Genomic DNA, 16,346 nt, shown 5'->3' on the forward strand with positions numbered 1-16,346 from the left:
GCTAGTAATGTATAGTCTGCAAGCTGATTACAGCCTGTTGCCTGTTTTTAAATAAAGTTTTATTGGAACGCAGTCGGGCCCCTTCACAGCGCGTCTCTGCTGCTTCCGCACTACGAGGGCCGAGCGAACTAGTCCCACAGACCCAGACGACGGAAGGTCTGTCAAGTCTAAAATATTTTGCAGGCGCCCGATGAAGACTAAGAAGGGCCCACAGCCCCTGTCTCCAAAGGCCTCAGCACAGTGTCCGGCCACGTCAGCACCACCAGACGCAATCCCGGAAGCTGGGGCGGCAGCATTAACGCCACCGACGTCTCGAACGTAGCTGGTGACAAGTCTCGCGCACCTGCTCTCACTACGAGGAACTGCAAGCCGCTGTACGGCAGGCACAGCGAAGAGCGCGCAAGCTTCTAGTTCATGCTCGCCCGGAAGTCAAAGCTAAATCTCCAGCGGCAGGGAATGCAGGTGGATCTGACCTTGAGAAAGGCCCCAGTCCCAACGTGCTATTTGAGAAAACGTGACCGGATCCTCTCCCGGCTGTTCTTTGTGTTCTGTGATCGGGCACTTAGCGCTGCGGGAGCCGCGAGCACCCTGCCGCCCAGACGGGGCCTCGCTCCACAGCCTGGAAGGCCCGTTCGCTCCCGCTGGTCGCCTGCAGACTCTGTCCAGCCTGAGCGCCAGCAAAGCAGCCACGGAACACAGATTCTTAACAAGGGCGAGAAGGGAGCTCCGGCATCAACAGAGTGCTGACGCCAGAATCACCAGAGGCTTCCTCGGTCACTCGTGAATGTCACAGGTGACCCACTCAGGATTCGTCCCTCGTGGCTGCTGAGCTACAGTCGCTCTGATCCAGAGTCACCCCAGGCCAGCAGCTGGGAGAGAGGCTGTGAGATGGGCGTTAGCTCTAGGTCACTGCTGGAAACTAGGGAGGAGGTAATACCAAAAGGGTTAATTTTTTTTTCAATGCCTTTCTAGGGTTTCCGGGAAAAGGGAGTGCAGAGGGCCAAGCAGCCAGAGACCCAGCCAGGACCTCAAGAGAGCCATGCTGTAGAAACCACAGGTCGTAGCTGAATAAACGTTTATGAGGGAATGTTCCAGATATCTGGGAAGGTATTGTATTAACTTCAGTGATTCTATCTGTAGTCACTGGTGCATGCAGGAGCTGATTGGTTGGGAATTCTGCAGCAAATATTTTTGATAAAAATCGGCACCAAATAAGAACCAGGTTTGTAAATGCTTTCAAGTTTATTCTTTCCTTCCAAGACTATCCAGTTAAGTATCTTCCGAGCGGGCTATGTAAGCAGGAAGCTCAGAAGAATCCACCTTAAACTATTTGGAGGCTGAAATAAAATACCCCTCTTGAACACAAAAGAATCTTAGCCAGAGGTCCCTCTGGGGGTGGAGGGAACCTGGCTCCTTGGGTCTCCCAATACACCCCAGTATTAGCGCCCCCGATTCTGCCCCTTCCCGGTGAACTCAACACCCGGGAATGGAGAGAGAATAGTTGGGACTCACTCTCTCTCTGTGATACCACATGCACTCCTTGTCTCTCCAGGAGTCTTTCCTCCAGAAAAGGACACCGTGTTACATGATATTTCTCAGCACCAAAGAAGCTTATCTCCCCTCCTCCCCTTTTTACACCTTCTACCTCTCTTCTCGTGAGTTCTGAGTACTGCGAACACTCCTGCAGGCCACTTACGAGACTGCTGCCCTAGAACGAAGCCACCTGTCAGGCAGGTCAAGACATCCCACACCAACCCCTAATAGAGATTGTCCTTTCATTACAGACCTCAAATTTTAGTAAGTCAGGCCTACTGTGTGCCAGGACCCATTGAAGACAGGAATAAAATGGCCCTTTACGTACAGGCTGGTGGAGGAGTCAAATTACCATGACAGGCAAAGGGATTGGTCTTAGGGCTGCCTAGAGGCCGTGTTGGCAAGCTGGCCCTGAAAGGAAGTAGAGTCAAGGATGAGCAGCTGTGCAGGGCCTGACTTGGAAAGGGACGCACCGTCCCCTTCTCCTTCACAGTTCTGGAGGTAAGGTGGGTGCGGCTCTCAGAAAGAAGACACCCTTGCCCCACCTGGGCATCGGGCAGCTGCCCCATGTCTCGAAATTTCTCTCCTTCCGGTGGTTCCTCTCCCTGGAAGCCAGGGTCGGGCTTCTGCTTCCATTAGAGCGGCAAGATCACAGTCAGATTGGAGTCTCGGGTTTGGGGACTTCCTTGTGAAGAAAGCACACTTTCTGAACCTCTTAGCTTCTATGCCGTTCGGACAGAATTTGGATCTGCGTGTGTTTTGATCAAGACCCGTACACCACGTCTCAGCAAAGGTTATTTGGCTACTAGTTCTTGTGAGCCCCAAGCTTAAGACACCAAGCTCAGCCCACTCTTCACCACTGCACAGACTTTCTGAATTGTGTGCTTTAGATTGTTCTAGCAATTAAAAGAAGAGATAGCTTTCCTTTAACAAACACTGTCGTTACTGTTCTGGTAGTAAATATCCTTTGCAAAAGTCAACAAAACATTAGATTAGCTGATTTTTTTTTAGTGTTATAGAAAAATAAATATGGTGTTATCTGCTTATACAATTCTATAATCTTTGTAATGTAATTTGATTGCCTTAACTCTCTAAGCAGGGAGACTTATGTCTTTTTTTCAGTTGAGGGAACAGTATTTGTGGAGGCTTGACTGGTCTGTGTAAAAGAGAGTCAGGTAAGGGGGTAGTTGGGACTCACTCTCTCTCTGTGGTACCACATGCACTCCTTGTCTTTCCAGGAGTCTTTCCTCCAGAAAAGGACACCGTGTTACATGATATGAACACTAACAGCAGAATGACAGCCGTTGTCTCTGCTTAAGTAAGCCCCTGAATCAAGTGTTATTTCTATCCGGGCTGTTTGAAGAACGTAGCTGAAGACAGTCCGAAAAGCAGTCATCAAAAAATGCTTCCTACACGTGAGAATCGGCTCTTTATGGCACAGATAAACACAAATTAAGTGAACGAACGTATTCGATGACAACAGAAAGCTAGTGGCATATACAAAGGGGTTGCTTATAAAACAGCCTAATTGTCTGTCCCCAGGACGCCTTGAACCTGTGCTTTCGTCTACGAAATCCTCTTTGCAGGTGTGAAGTCCTGTTCATAACATCACCCCGGTCCCAGGAATGCACATTTCGAAGCAGGATCTCATCCTCCCTGTCTCTGTCTCCCTCCCCCTCCCCCTCCCCACGCAGCCCACCTGGCGTGCCGGATGGAGGCGATGGCGTTGCTGAACTCGCTGTCGATGCTGCGACAGTTATAGAACTCCTCGTAGGCCGGCCTGGAAGAGCCCTGGTACTCGATGCGGCTGATGCGGCAAATGCCCACGATGAGGATGACCAGCATCAGGATGAAGGCGACGCAGAGCGCGCCGATGATGACGTACAGGGAGTGCCGGGGCATGTTGGTGAGACTCTCCGCCATGTGACCCGACTTCCACTGGAGGTCTGGGGCGAAAATAAGCAAACGCCTGGGTGTGAGCCGTGACCTTTAGAATGGGAAGGTCTTCACTGTCCTTGCTTCGGCAACCTCAACTATAAGGGCTGTCCAAACTGGGAAGAATTCCCTTCCGTGGATAACCCAGATCAAGGGCTCATGTCCTTAATACATAAGGGCCTCTTACAAACCGTCAAGAAAAACCAAGAACACACCATAGAAAAATGGGCAAAGGATATAAAAAGAATCCACCAATGAAATACAAGTAGAAAAGTGTTTAGTTTCATAGTTCTTTAAGAATGCAATTCCTCTATCGGTTCCCAAATATTATTTAAAATTTTTGATAACCACAGTTGACGTGGGCACAGACGTGAGGATGTGTGAATTGATACACAGCCCTTGTGTAGACTTAGGGAGCATCTTTTGACCCAGAAATTTCGGTTTTTAGAATTTATGTTGGGGAAATGATCCCACAGATGCATAAAGCCCTACACACAAGTATGTTCATCTCGGCATCCCAATTTCTGCAATAGTAAATGACCAATTATTACACATTTGGAAAAAGGTTCGTTAAATAAGCACGACCCCCAGGTACTCACCGCTCAAAGCTGACACTGTTCAGAGTTAATAAAGTTCATACTGGACCATTTTTGCTTTACCTTTTTTTCAGGCATTTTTTTTTAAAGAAAGAAAATGTTACAGCTATAGCTAGAGGCCCCACCCCCATGCCCTCTCTCCACCCCACAAGCAGAAAAACAATTTATAAAAGCAAAAAAATGGGAAACCACCTAAATATTCAGGTCTCAGTGAGCTGGACAGATGTTTTGTTCTAACAAAAGAACAAAAGCCATTGACCAAAGCGGACCTAGCCGTACAGTACAGTCACACGTGAGCTCACCGTGTCTATCCGCACACTGAAAAGCTCAGGACAGAGTGATGGGAATGAGGAACACTTGTTGCCTTCCTACTATGTTAAGCTCTTTGAAAACATCTCACTTAATCATTACAACCAATCGAAGATGCATTATTTCCTCTCTCCACTTTATGGGAAATTGGCATCCCTAGCTGCGTGAGTTCAAGTCCAGATCCAAGTCCTTCACGTCTGCCCCACACAGCCACAGGTGAACAACTGAGATCACTGGGAGGCAGGATTACAAGCCGTTTTTATTTCCTTCATTCCACTTCTCAGTCTTTTCCAGCTTTTTCCAAAGGAATAACGTATTCCTTTTATAAAAATATTTTAAAATAAGCAATAAAGTGTGGTAAAAAACATCCATGGAATTATCTTCTAACACAACAGTGGAAGACGTGTGGGCCTTGGGATCACATCAACCTTGCTGTCAATCCCCGCTGGGACATTTACTCAACCTCCCTGAGACTTGATTTCTTCATTTACAAGATGAAAATAGCAACAGCTACCCCATGGCTTGCTGGGAACAGAAGTTAGAGAACATGCAAAGAATAGGAAAAAGTCTGCTGCTGGGCAAGTAATGGGCAGTCCTAAAAAGGAGCAGGTGTGGTGGTGGAAGAGGGTAAAGGATAAAGAGGAGGAAAACATTGTCCTCCAGAGCACACGCTGTGAGCTCAGGATTACTGAGCATTGCCCTGCGCCCTTTCAAAAAATACCAACCTGTCTGAGCAGGAAAATAAATGGAAGAATGGAACATAATCTCCTGCCTGGAACAGGTCAAGAGTGCCAAATTATGTCCTGTTTGCAGAATGTTCTGGATGATGTGAACAGGACTTGAAAGGAAGTTTTGAAAATAAAAAGGGCTAGATAAGACCAGAGAGAGAAGTGAAATTCATGTAGAAAGAGGAGGCCTTCTCTCTGTGACTCACAGCCCCCCCATCCCCAGCTCCAGACCATCATTTGCACATCAGCACTCCGGGTGCCTAGAAATGGGATTCAGGGGTGGGTGTGGAAGGGCCTGTCCTCCCACGAAATGCTCAGACTCTTCTGATGGCCTGTACACCGTGAGAGTGTCTGCGATCCCCGGGTGCTCAGACTCTCCTCTTAGCTACATCTTCAGTGGCCACGGAATCCAAGAACCAGCTCTTCTTTACCTTGAAAAGTGACGATCGGAAGAAGAGCACGGGCAGATCCCCAAACAAGGGCCAAGTGTGCAGAGCCCTTTGCTAGAAGCCTAGCGGGAAAAGGCCCCAAGCCTGATGGCTCCTGAGAGTTTGAGAAGAACGAGATGAAGGAAGTGCGCTCGCATCCAGATCTTCTGACTGCTGAGTTTTTACCAAGACCCTGGAAGTCGGGTTTGGGCCTCTGAGGCTGCCTGCCCGAGCCCACGAAGCCCCTGCAGCAGGAGGCTACTTGTGCATTCACGGTTCCATCCGAACCAGCTCACGAACGGGCAGACGGACCAACAGAAATCACTGCAAGGGAAGGGTCGCCACGGACGGGAGAAGGTGTTTTTGTGAAGCTGGAACTAAGCCTCGGTCACAGATCACAGCCGTTTCTTTGGCAATACCTGGTGCGCGCGGACAGAGACGCTCATTTTTCTGGCTGGAAGAGGAGAATGACTCACTTGATTTCCAAGTATTTCAACGTTCTCTGAAAAATGCAGTTGTAGGCTGGAGTCCAGCGCTCGGAGTAGGCTCTCACACCCATCTAGCGTCAACACGAGGAAAGCCAGCACTGCTTCTACTGGAGCTTGGTAGAGGGCTCGCTCCCATCACCGTGGCAGGGCCACACGCCTTCTGGCTGAGCACTCATAGTTGATGCCTAACTTCCTATAAATAGCACATGCACAACCCCACGGCCACAACCGTGGACAGACAACAGTGCTGGGTTACGTGCTCTGCGCGGTGTCCAGGCCTGAGCTGCCTAGACTGCTTACATTTCTGATCATCTGCTCTACTTCCCCAAATTCTGCCTTCCAGGCTGTTGGAACTTTTGGGAAAACTTTCTCGAAATTCCTCTGAAAAGCTCTGCCTCCCTCCTCCCCAGCCCCGCTTTTTTTTTTTTTTTTTTCCTCCCTATCTTACTGTCAGCTAAAACTTTTCTGAGAGAAGTGAGTGTGGCTGCTTGACACCCTCATCAGGTTGGAACCAGGCTGGATCCGAGGAGATCCCACCCTTGGTCTGGAAGCAGCAAGCGTATCTGCACCAGGCGGCTGCAGCGGCCGCCTCGGGTCTCGGCCTAAGTCAGAAGGCCGTCATGAGCGATCGCTCTGCTGCGTCCCAGGAGCTCGGTCGCATGAATCACTCACTACGCCAGCTACAGCACAGCCAGGGAGGAACCATGCGCCATAGTGTGCTGGGTGGACCGATCCCACAGGCTCCAGCAGGTGATGTCGTGCCTATGGGTCTGCTAGACCAGTTATATTTAGGTTTCAACTAAATTTGTTTCAGGTTTTGTATTTTCCAAAATGTTTTCGCATTTCCACTTCAATTGGCCCTTAACAAAGCACCTTGTAGAGAAGCTGGACTTGGACCCACTGCTCACGGTGATAGAGGCCGTCGGCCGCCCGGCTGAGAATAAAACCAGACCTACCAACAACCTCCACTCCACCGAAAGAGCTGTCACTAGATTTATAAATTTAATTCTAAAACACATTGCCTGTATCTGGTTTTTAATTTACCTACGTGAATGTAGCCAGACTAATTAATGTGTTCACCTACATTATTTAAAAGGAGAGTGAGTGTGTGATGTGTAGACATCAGACAGCTAGATAATTTTTGAGACCATTTGCTGCTAGACTACTTGGGAAGAAGGATTTCAAACTACCTTCTGTTTCCTACAGCTAAAAGTTATCTGGACAAGCAAGGCAGTCAATGAGATTAGAAAATATTAACGCTCTCATTGATCTTCAGAAGAGGAAGGCACAGGAAAGGAATGGAAAGAATAGCTCACCTCCTTTGTAGGATCCATTCGCTGAACAACCATTAATTCGGCACCTACTGTGTACCAGGCATGGTGCTGGGTGCCGGGATATAGAGTGAGGGAAAGTAGACAGTTGGATTCTGGAGCCCTCAGTCTTTTGAGGGGTACAGGGACCAAAAAATGGTCACAAAGTAGTGGCAGACATACAAGTGTGCCACGCCAATGAAGGACCACGTCTGGGTGCTACCGGAAAGGACAAGGGGAAGCTCCATAACACTGGGGAATCAGGAGAGCTCCAGGGGTGAGGGTCTGCAGGAAGCTGGGCCCTACAGGTACGTGGGTGTTCACCAGGGACAGGGGAGAGGCGAGGGAACACAGTCCCAGGCCAAGACCCGGGAGGAGGTGGGGAACAGGACAAGAGACTGGAAGGGGAACAGAGTGGCCGCTAGTGGGAGCAAGCCAGAGGCTGGAGGAGTGGGGAGGGGCGGTATCTCCCACAGGTCCCACAGGCCCCACAGGCCTGAGTGTGGCGTTCGGTCTTTAGTCTATAATGCAAGCTTAGCACTGGCAGGGATGGAAACGGTGGTGGGAAGGAGGTCTGAGTATTCAGATTTGTACTTGGAAAAGACACCTCTGCCAGTTGTTATCCCAAGGAGGAGGCCGAGGACACGACGCAAAGTGTAACAGGTCAGATACAGAAGGACAAATATTGCATGAGTTCATTTATATGTGGAATCTAAAGAAAAAAAAAGAAACCTGAATTCATAGTAACAAAGTAAAATAGTGGTTGCCAGAGGCTGGGGCGTAAGGCACAAGGGGAGATTTAAAAACAGAAAGAAAGAAACAAAGAAACTAGAATGGTGATTGCCAGGGGCTGCGAGAAGGAGTCATGGGGAGTTATCGTTTTTAATGGGGTCAGAGTTTCGGTTTTTCAAGATGAAAAGAGTTATGGAGATGGACGGTGGTGAGGGTTGCACACAAGATGAATGCACTTCGTACCACAGGACTGAACACTCTAAAATGATTAAGATAGCTAATTTCATGTTATGTGTATTTTGCCACAATAAAAAGAACTGGAAAACAATTAAAAAGGAAAGAGACCATATATTTTTAGAAAACTGAAAGAAAATAAGAGATGCTTCTGGCAGCATATAAAGAAAGGGTTGGAGGGGCTAGCCTGGGAGCCACGTGGTGTTACAACAGTGAGGGAGATCTGCATAAGCCAACATGCATACACATTATATATATATATATATATATATATATATATATATATATATATATATATTCAGCATAAAAGGAAGATGCTAAACAGGATGTATAGAATGGTCCCATTTGTGTGGGAGAAAATGCTTACAATATTGACTGCATACATCCAGAAATATACACAATAAATGGCTAATAATTGTTACCTTTGGGGAGTGACGTGGAGGTCTAGAGGAGGCGGAAGACAATTAGCTTTAAAGTCTGCTAGTTTATACAAAAATGAGAACCAAAGAACCCAACCAGTTTGTACGAAAAGGACTATCTATATAACATAATCATTTGATGGGTTTCTTCAAGCATTATGAAATTCCATGCCTGTGGGGGAGGACAGTCCCGGGACGTCCCCGTAGTAGACCCTTTCCAGCACCTTCCCTGGGTCCCTAGAGCAGCCTGCGGAAAGCCTACAGCAACCCCACCGCATATCATGACCCAGCCCTGGATTATAAGGTCCTGAAGGCAGGGGCTGCTTCATTCGTCTTCATATCCTGGGCCCAGTGCTCAATGTTTGAGAGTAGGAGGCCCTTGATTACTGATTGGATTACACACCCAGGATGGCCTACTCATCTATTTGTCAACTGCAGAATACCATGAGTTTAATAGTTCAACCATAGATTCAACTGTTCAGTGTCCTTAACTGTCCAACTGTTTTTGGTCAGCAAGACTGACTACAACTCTAACTGTATAATATACACCTCACAGCTCCTACAACACTACATGAACATTTATAGGATTGTTGAGTGTTAGACCTTGAGACAGCTGTGCTAAAATCTGAAGGGCGAACCCTCCAGACATAGGGCAGTGCACAGGCAACGGCCCTGAAGTCAGGAATAAGCTTGACCTGTCCACAGAGGAGAAAACAGGACAATGTTTTGGCTGGAGCAGACTAAGCAAGAGAGGGAGGCAGGCCATGCGGCCTCCGGAGGCAGAGGTCAGGCTGTGGGAGGCTCCTTTACCACTTTTGACAACTCAGGAGGTCTCTGTGCTATGCAGCAGTGTGGGCTACAGTTCTCGCTCTTGTCTGTGCACGTCTTGGCCCTCCTGCTGGGTTCTACCCACCTGCCCTCGTCCCACCCAGGCCCTCTCCTCTCCTGGTCCTTCGATCCATCCCGTTTGATTCAGATCCAGGTCTCTAGATGCTGGCCACCAGTTCCAGCTACGTGTCATGGCAAACCTGAACTGCACATTCTCCATTCTTACACTTAGGTCAAGGGTAGAAGCATCCAACACAGAACCAAGCAGAGCCTAACCTGTGATGACATTGATTTTAGCGCCTTTGACCTAACGGAGAGGTGCAAATGAGATCGTCACATGGAAAGTGCTATTTTGGGCAAACAGAGAGCCGGAGTGTGGACCAAGATGCGTGATGGGACCCCTCATACCCGGCCACTCAGTGTGGCCCGTGCCCTGGGCATGCATCATCTAAAAAGACAGCTGCCGAAGGTTGGTCCTGCCAAGGAGTAGCTCATGGTATATGAGCCATAGTAAATTAGCATTTATTTAGTGCCTACTGCATAGCAGAAGTCTGCATATATTTGCCTCACAGCATCCTCCCATCACCATCTTGTAAGTGAGAATGACAAGGCCCTGAGAGGTGTATTTGTCTGTTCAGGTCACACGATGGAGCTAGAATTTGAAGCCAACTTTTACCCTTTCTATTTTTCCATCTTAGTATATCTTTTGCCTATATCATCATCCCTAGAAGGAAGTAAAATTTTGATTTTTTTATAATCATGGCACTTTGCTTAAAAACTTTAGGGCCTCTTGTGCGTTCCTGACTTCTTATCCATACTCTCCTATATATTTATCTTTATAATTAAGATCTAAAAGTTATAAATAGATATTACTCTGCCCCAAGGCACAAACTTTGTCATTTCCAACAGCATTGCCAAATTTTAGAAGGAAAACTGGTCCCATTTTATGGGTAAGTAAAGTGAGGCTCGGCGCAAGTCAGTGCAGCCACACAGTGAGTGTCCTGCCGGGGGAAGAACCAAGGTCCTGCTGACACAAGTCTGGGCTGCTTTCCACCAACAGATCCCACCCGACTGCACTTAGCATCCTACACCAGCTCGTAGCCATTGGCCTTTCGACCACGGAATTCCTTTCTGTGTCTTTCTTCAACAAGACTACTTCTCGCCCATCTTCAGCAAGGCCAGTTGGTCCTACGACCACTCCGTCCAGGGGTGTTTAGGAAAGTTGATGATGGGGAGACTGGAAAAGAACTACCTTCTTCCCCTCTCAAGCTCCAAGACAAGAGCAAAAAGACAAAGAGTAAGCAGGGACGAGCCCAGAGAGGGTTACCGGTCAAATGGGTGTTGGAGAATGGGGCCCCTACCTCAGGCCCACACTGGGAAGGAGACAGGCCCAAGCCACGTAGCCACTGCTGGACCACCCGTGGGGGGTCGTTCTTGAAACATGGAACAGAGGAGTGGAGGCAGCAGCAGCAGGCCAGCTCCAGGAGACAGACAGACATTCAGACAGATAGACAGGGTTACATGTATTATGTGTCTCCTCCCAAAGTCCCATAGCAGATGGGCTGTCTCTACCTGAAGAAAAGCAGCGGAGGGCTGAGAGAGCCCAGGAGGGGGTCCTTATGGAAGTGCCACTGCCCTGACAAATTTCAGTGAGAAGAAAACACCTTTCACAGTTGAATGTTTAGCAGTTTCCCGAACAACCGGAAAACCAAACTCCATGTCGGTTCTCATTTTCACCACCACCCTAGCAGATCCATTCTTTTAATACATGAAATCTTGATTATGACATTTTCAAACATCTGTGGGCTCATCTTTAAGAGTGAACACTTCGCTCTCTGCAGCTCAAAATGTTTTCCAGCTTTTCTTTTACCCTCATCCTCGCTGGACTGTTCTCCAGGCAACGGATGGAACCTAATACGTTTGAAGACGCTTGAAGACAGAAATGCAAAGCGAGTTTATATTCTGCGTGTTTTCTCATGTTTTTAACACAAAGACTCTATTTTGTGACACGATTCTAATGCTCCTCTGTTCGGCACATTTTTGGCTGTCTTAGGAGCCGTGAACTCTGGATGACATCTGCGCATTTCTCATCCCAGTAGAAAGGCTGGATTCAGACTCGGGAAGGAGGGGGAGGGGCACGGAGCCGTGAGCAAAGGTACTCCTCTGGGACTCGGGAGACATGGGTAACTCAGGTTAGCCCTGGGCTGTCGCTGACAGGGGCCACCTGGGCACGCTCCGTATCCTCTTCTCGTTGAATGAAAATGTGAGGTTAAATAACAGCAGAAATACTCACGGATCTCGCAGTTTGCACCCACCCAGCCGTGGGGGCAGTGGCAGGTATAACCATTGGGCTGGTCCAGGCAGGTGCCGGCGTGATGGCAGGGGTTACTGTCACATTCGTTTATGTCGATGTCACACTCTTCACCTACGGAGATCAAGAAACCCAGTGGTGACAGCTGGCTGCACGAGCGGCATTGTCACCCATCACTGCTCCTGCCAAGCCGAGATCTGAGGCCGGGGTCATGGTCTCCAGCCACGGAGCCCAATTGGCTGTGTACATAAAGTACAGAACTCTCCCCAAAATGTCAGACAAGGGATCTTTTGCTTAAGTAAAACTGAAAAAGAAAAAAAAAATGGCACTGGTCAAAAGAATCTCCTTTATCTAGTCAAATAGTTAACTGAGGCTGATTCTCATGTCTGAATAAACCTTTTGAGGTTGATGGGAAAAGCGAACTGGGGTTCCTGATTTTATTTTAAAAGTCTATTTTATTTTGAATTTCATCAGCTGAATCTTATTTTCCAGAAAGCCAAAAATTCAGTTTATGATTTTTTATTTATTTTTTTTTATTTTTTTTTTTTATTCATTTATTTATTTATTTTTTGTGGCCAAGTGTTTGCGTGTGTGAGTCTGGATATTTGACTCTTTTCTGGATAGTTCTAGGGCACAGCTGTGTGCCTAGTCAGAGTCAATTATGAACATTTACTTCACTTTCCCAATCTCTGGATATGTTTCTGGGAAAGATGGAAAAGCACAGGAAGAGCATCAGTGAACCCCCCTCCCATGAAAAGACAGTTCTGAGGACTAGGGTTAGTCTAGCTCCGACTCAAATCTCCCCTGGGAAACGATGGCCCCAGGGAAGCCCACGTTCACTCCAGCCTGTCCTTCCCCCATGATGAAAAATGTGATCTGGAGCTCCTGACTCTGCCTAGACACAACATTTTGGGGCATCCCTGCCCCCATCAGAGAAAGCCTGGTTTAAACTAACAAACCAGACCATGCGCTGATGTCTCAGTGGTCCAAACTCCAACTTACAGGAAGTAGCTTGTTATCACAAGTTACAAAAACAAAGCCACCTTTACCGATTTTAAGCAATACTATGAGCCAATACAAGATGGGTATGCGTCTCAAACTGAAAGGCATCTCATCAAATGAATGGAACAGGATACTTCAGATTGAGGCAGTCTCTCTTAAAAGTTTGAAAATGAGAAAAAGAAAATTTCAAAATAGATCTCTATTTGCTTAGATGCATATAAAAGGTGATACTCAAAAACAGAACAAACCAAAAAACCCCTTAGCGCTGCTATAGTCATTGACTAAAGCAAAGGTGCAAAATCAAATATTTTGTCCGTCTTCAAAGGCGATGTTTCGGTGTACACGCGGACAGTTACTTCCAGGCTTACTTAATTAGTATTAAAGTACTTTCCTGTCTGCTAGTGGTTTACCTTGCGTTTATTAAACCACCATATGTCACTCCCAGCCCATTTTAGAGCAGGATCTCATGCTGAAATATTCCGTGTCTGTTTCATTTCACACTTCTTACCTGGCATCTGACTATTTTATTTTTAACTAAGTGAAATCTGTCGAATAAAACGTTTACTACTTCGAGGCCCTACTAGGTTGACTGTAATTCAGTAGTGTCTATGTGAATGCGTTTCCCGCAATATAGTCATTTACATCAATGGCAAAGACATGAAATTGATTGCCTCTCACTAACCTATTTCAAAGGTTGTCTTGCTATTAATGGGGCAATCACTGAGTGTAAAAGGGCACAGACTTAACTATTAGAGCCCGCATTACAAGGTACACTAGTTGAGGAGACGTATAAACAAGAACGTGCTGAGAAACATTAAAACGATTAAATCAAGGGCCTTGACAAATATATATACATCAGTACTACTTTCCAACCATTTGGGAAGACAAGCTTAATTGAGGTATTTATTGGACAATGGCTGTCTCGAGCTGGCCATTGAAAACTGCCAAGTTCTGCAATAAAATGTCCGTTAACTTTGCAGCCACAGCTGCAGAAACAGCCTGACTTCTCCGTGCTTCCACCGCCCGGCAAAACTGAAAAGCTCCACGCTGCTCTGCAAGTCCAATGTCAGCGTCAAACCCTTCTAATCCCCTCAATTCTAGGCAGTCCTAGAGCGAGCCCAGCCCATCTGTTCCTGCTCTGGTGCAGAGCTTTTTGGACCAGCGAGGTAAACGCCCAATCCAGGGTCCAGACTAGCCCCTAAGGCAAGTATGGGTTTTGGATCTCCAAGGGGCCCTAACATAGTTGGGAGAAGTCTGTGGTCTGTAGGTTTGTCTCCTCCTGGGGCTCCCCCTTGATTGGAAGGATTTGATAGGAATAGAGAACTGACAGGCAAATAGAATGAACTCATAGGTACAGATAAACTATCAAGACTCAGGATCTAAAGGACTGGGAACCAGAGAGAGGCCCAAGCCCATCCGCATCTGGATTTCTTCACCTCTGTGTTCTTAGGGCCATACTGGGGACAGATTAAATGACACTAGCTAAGAATATAAACTCCATGCCAATCTGGGGCCCAACCAGCCAGCAGCTATTTCCATAGCACAGGTCTTCTGGCCAACCCCTGGGGTGACGCATAGGGCACAGCGACCCTTGGATTATTCTAGTGGTCTATCTTACAGACTAAGGCTCCTGACCTCTGGTTGAATCGCTTATCCGCCACCTGGCTCTCAGTTCGAGGCCTTCACCATGCCCTAAGCTGGTGGTAGGAATATGGACATGGGGTGATTCTGATGATGGTGTCCCTTGAGGAAAATTTTCAACCAGAAGACTCCCAAACGTGACTGCTCTTATCTGCCTTACAACAATCATGCTTTCTGACATCAGAAATACGCAAAGTACTTGAAGATTTATTATGAATTATAGAGAGCGACTCTGTTGTATGTATATTCATTTGTATGTAAATCCATTTCTAGTTCCCCATAGTAAGAGTATTACGTTTTTGGATGCGACTCAGCACCCCATCATCCCATTCAAGCCATATGCATTCTGGCTTATTTTAGAAGAGTTCTGGTGTATTATATCACCTTGCCTTACTCAGAGTTGACTTAATAAATCTTTATGCTTTTGCTGGCTTGAGCCAGATGACTTTTTTGTTGACTCGCTTACTTTTTTTTTTTAATTTGAGTTGGGGAAAAATCAATTACTTTTAAATCACTGTTGTGCTTGAATACCATTTGTAAAGAGAATACATAATGAAATTTCTACTTGACTAAGGCTGGAAATCGGAGTCTGAGCTTTAAATCTTTTACAATTGCTTTTCAATCTACTACTTTCTCAGGCAGTATGTAGAGTAGGTATCAAATTTGATAGTATTTATGCAAATTTATAAGTGCGCTCTTTAATTCTTTACTCAGATACATGAAAGTGAAAAAAAATTAAAAAGTCACTGCTATGAGTAAACCCTTCAATTAATACAGCCCACACTGAATGATATCAATGAAAATCATTATAATCAGAATACCGAGTATTAAATATAGAGCTACTGTGTGCCAGGCGTTGGACTGGGTACTTTAACTATACCTCCTTCATGCTTCCCGGGTATTTTATTCTAGATGAAATGAATGTTAAAAACTATCTGGAACTTCTTCCTCTGTGATGGAGTTACGGAAAGATCTCTTGGCCTCCCACAGTAAAGTGGATGAAATATATATTTAAGGAAAACACTTTGAAGACATTAGACAACAGGCAGTACACCCAAGAGAAGGAAAACAGAACAGCTGAGTGCCGTGATCGTCCTGGCTTCCTGCCTGCCGCCGACTGAGAACACAGTGTTTCCCTGAACCAAAGACAACCGGACTTTGTGGGAGACGAGTTAGCTGCAACGTGCGGGACAGGCTCCCAGAGAAGACAGAGCCATTAAAAAAAAAAGCGTCAGAAACGCGCTGCATCCCCTTGAGTTTGTGGCTGAATCCTGTGTGTGAGTACATTGGAACTCCATGGGCTTGGTAAACACCATGAAGGATGAGCAGTTCCCGGAGCTCCTAGAGGACTGTGTTCAAAATCTCACAAGTCAGCATGCAGATATTTCATTGATCACCCAGTGCTTCAGTCGGACAACGTGGCAGAGCATCTCTGTCCCTAGAGAAAAGGCGAGCACAGACCCACTCCCCAAAACAGAAAAGCAAATCTTGAAAGGCTCAATCAGGTCAGCAAGTAACTCACCTACCTGCCAGGAAAGAAAAAAAAAAAAAGGCCAGCACTTAAAAAAAGAAACACAAAAAGCCCAATCACTCAATAACTTAACTCACAATGACCATCCATCCACACAAGGACTGTTACCTGTGCAAAGAGATAGGAATATGTGACCCATAACCAGAAGAAATATCAGTCCAAAGACACGAGTCCAGAAATCACGGATGATGGTGAGTAAACAAGGAATTTGTTCAAAATGTGAAGGAAAACATGAACAAAATTAGGATAGAAATGAAAGATCTAGAAAAGAACCTAGATATGAAAATTACAATATCTGAAATTAAAAACAATACCGAATGA

At 46.5% G+C, this 16,346-nt stretch overlaps 1 protein-coding gene across 1 annotated transcript in view; it reads right to left on the minus strand.

The window, feature by feature from the left end:
* The window catches only part of DNER (delta/notch like EGF repeat containing), a 300,909-nt gene that overhangs the window by 3,892 nt on the left and 280,671 nt on the right, over positions 1-16,346 (minus strand). The window contains exons 11-12 of the mRNA XM_087864128.1: positions 11,834-11,965; positions 3,233-3,479 (exon numbers count right to left, since the gene is read on the minus strand). Of these exons, the coding sequence (XP_087720254.1) occupies positions 3,233-3,479; positions 11,834-11,965 (379 nt within the window). The remainder of the gene's footprint in view (positions 1-3,232; positions 3,480-11,833; positions 11,966-16,346) is intronic.

The sequence above is a fragment of the Ursus americanus genome, chromosome 1 (assembly GCF_024610735.1).
Source record: "Ursus americanus isolate L20-20 chromosome 1, mUrsAme1.1.p, whole genome shotgun sequence".
NCBI classification, from domain to species: Eukaryota; Metazoa; Chordata; class Mammalia; order Carnivora; family Ursidae; genus Ursus; species Ursus americanus.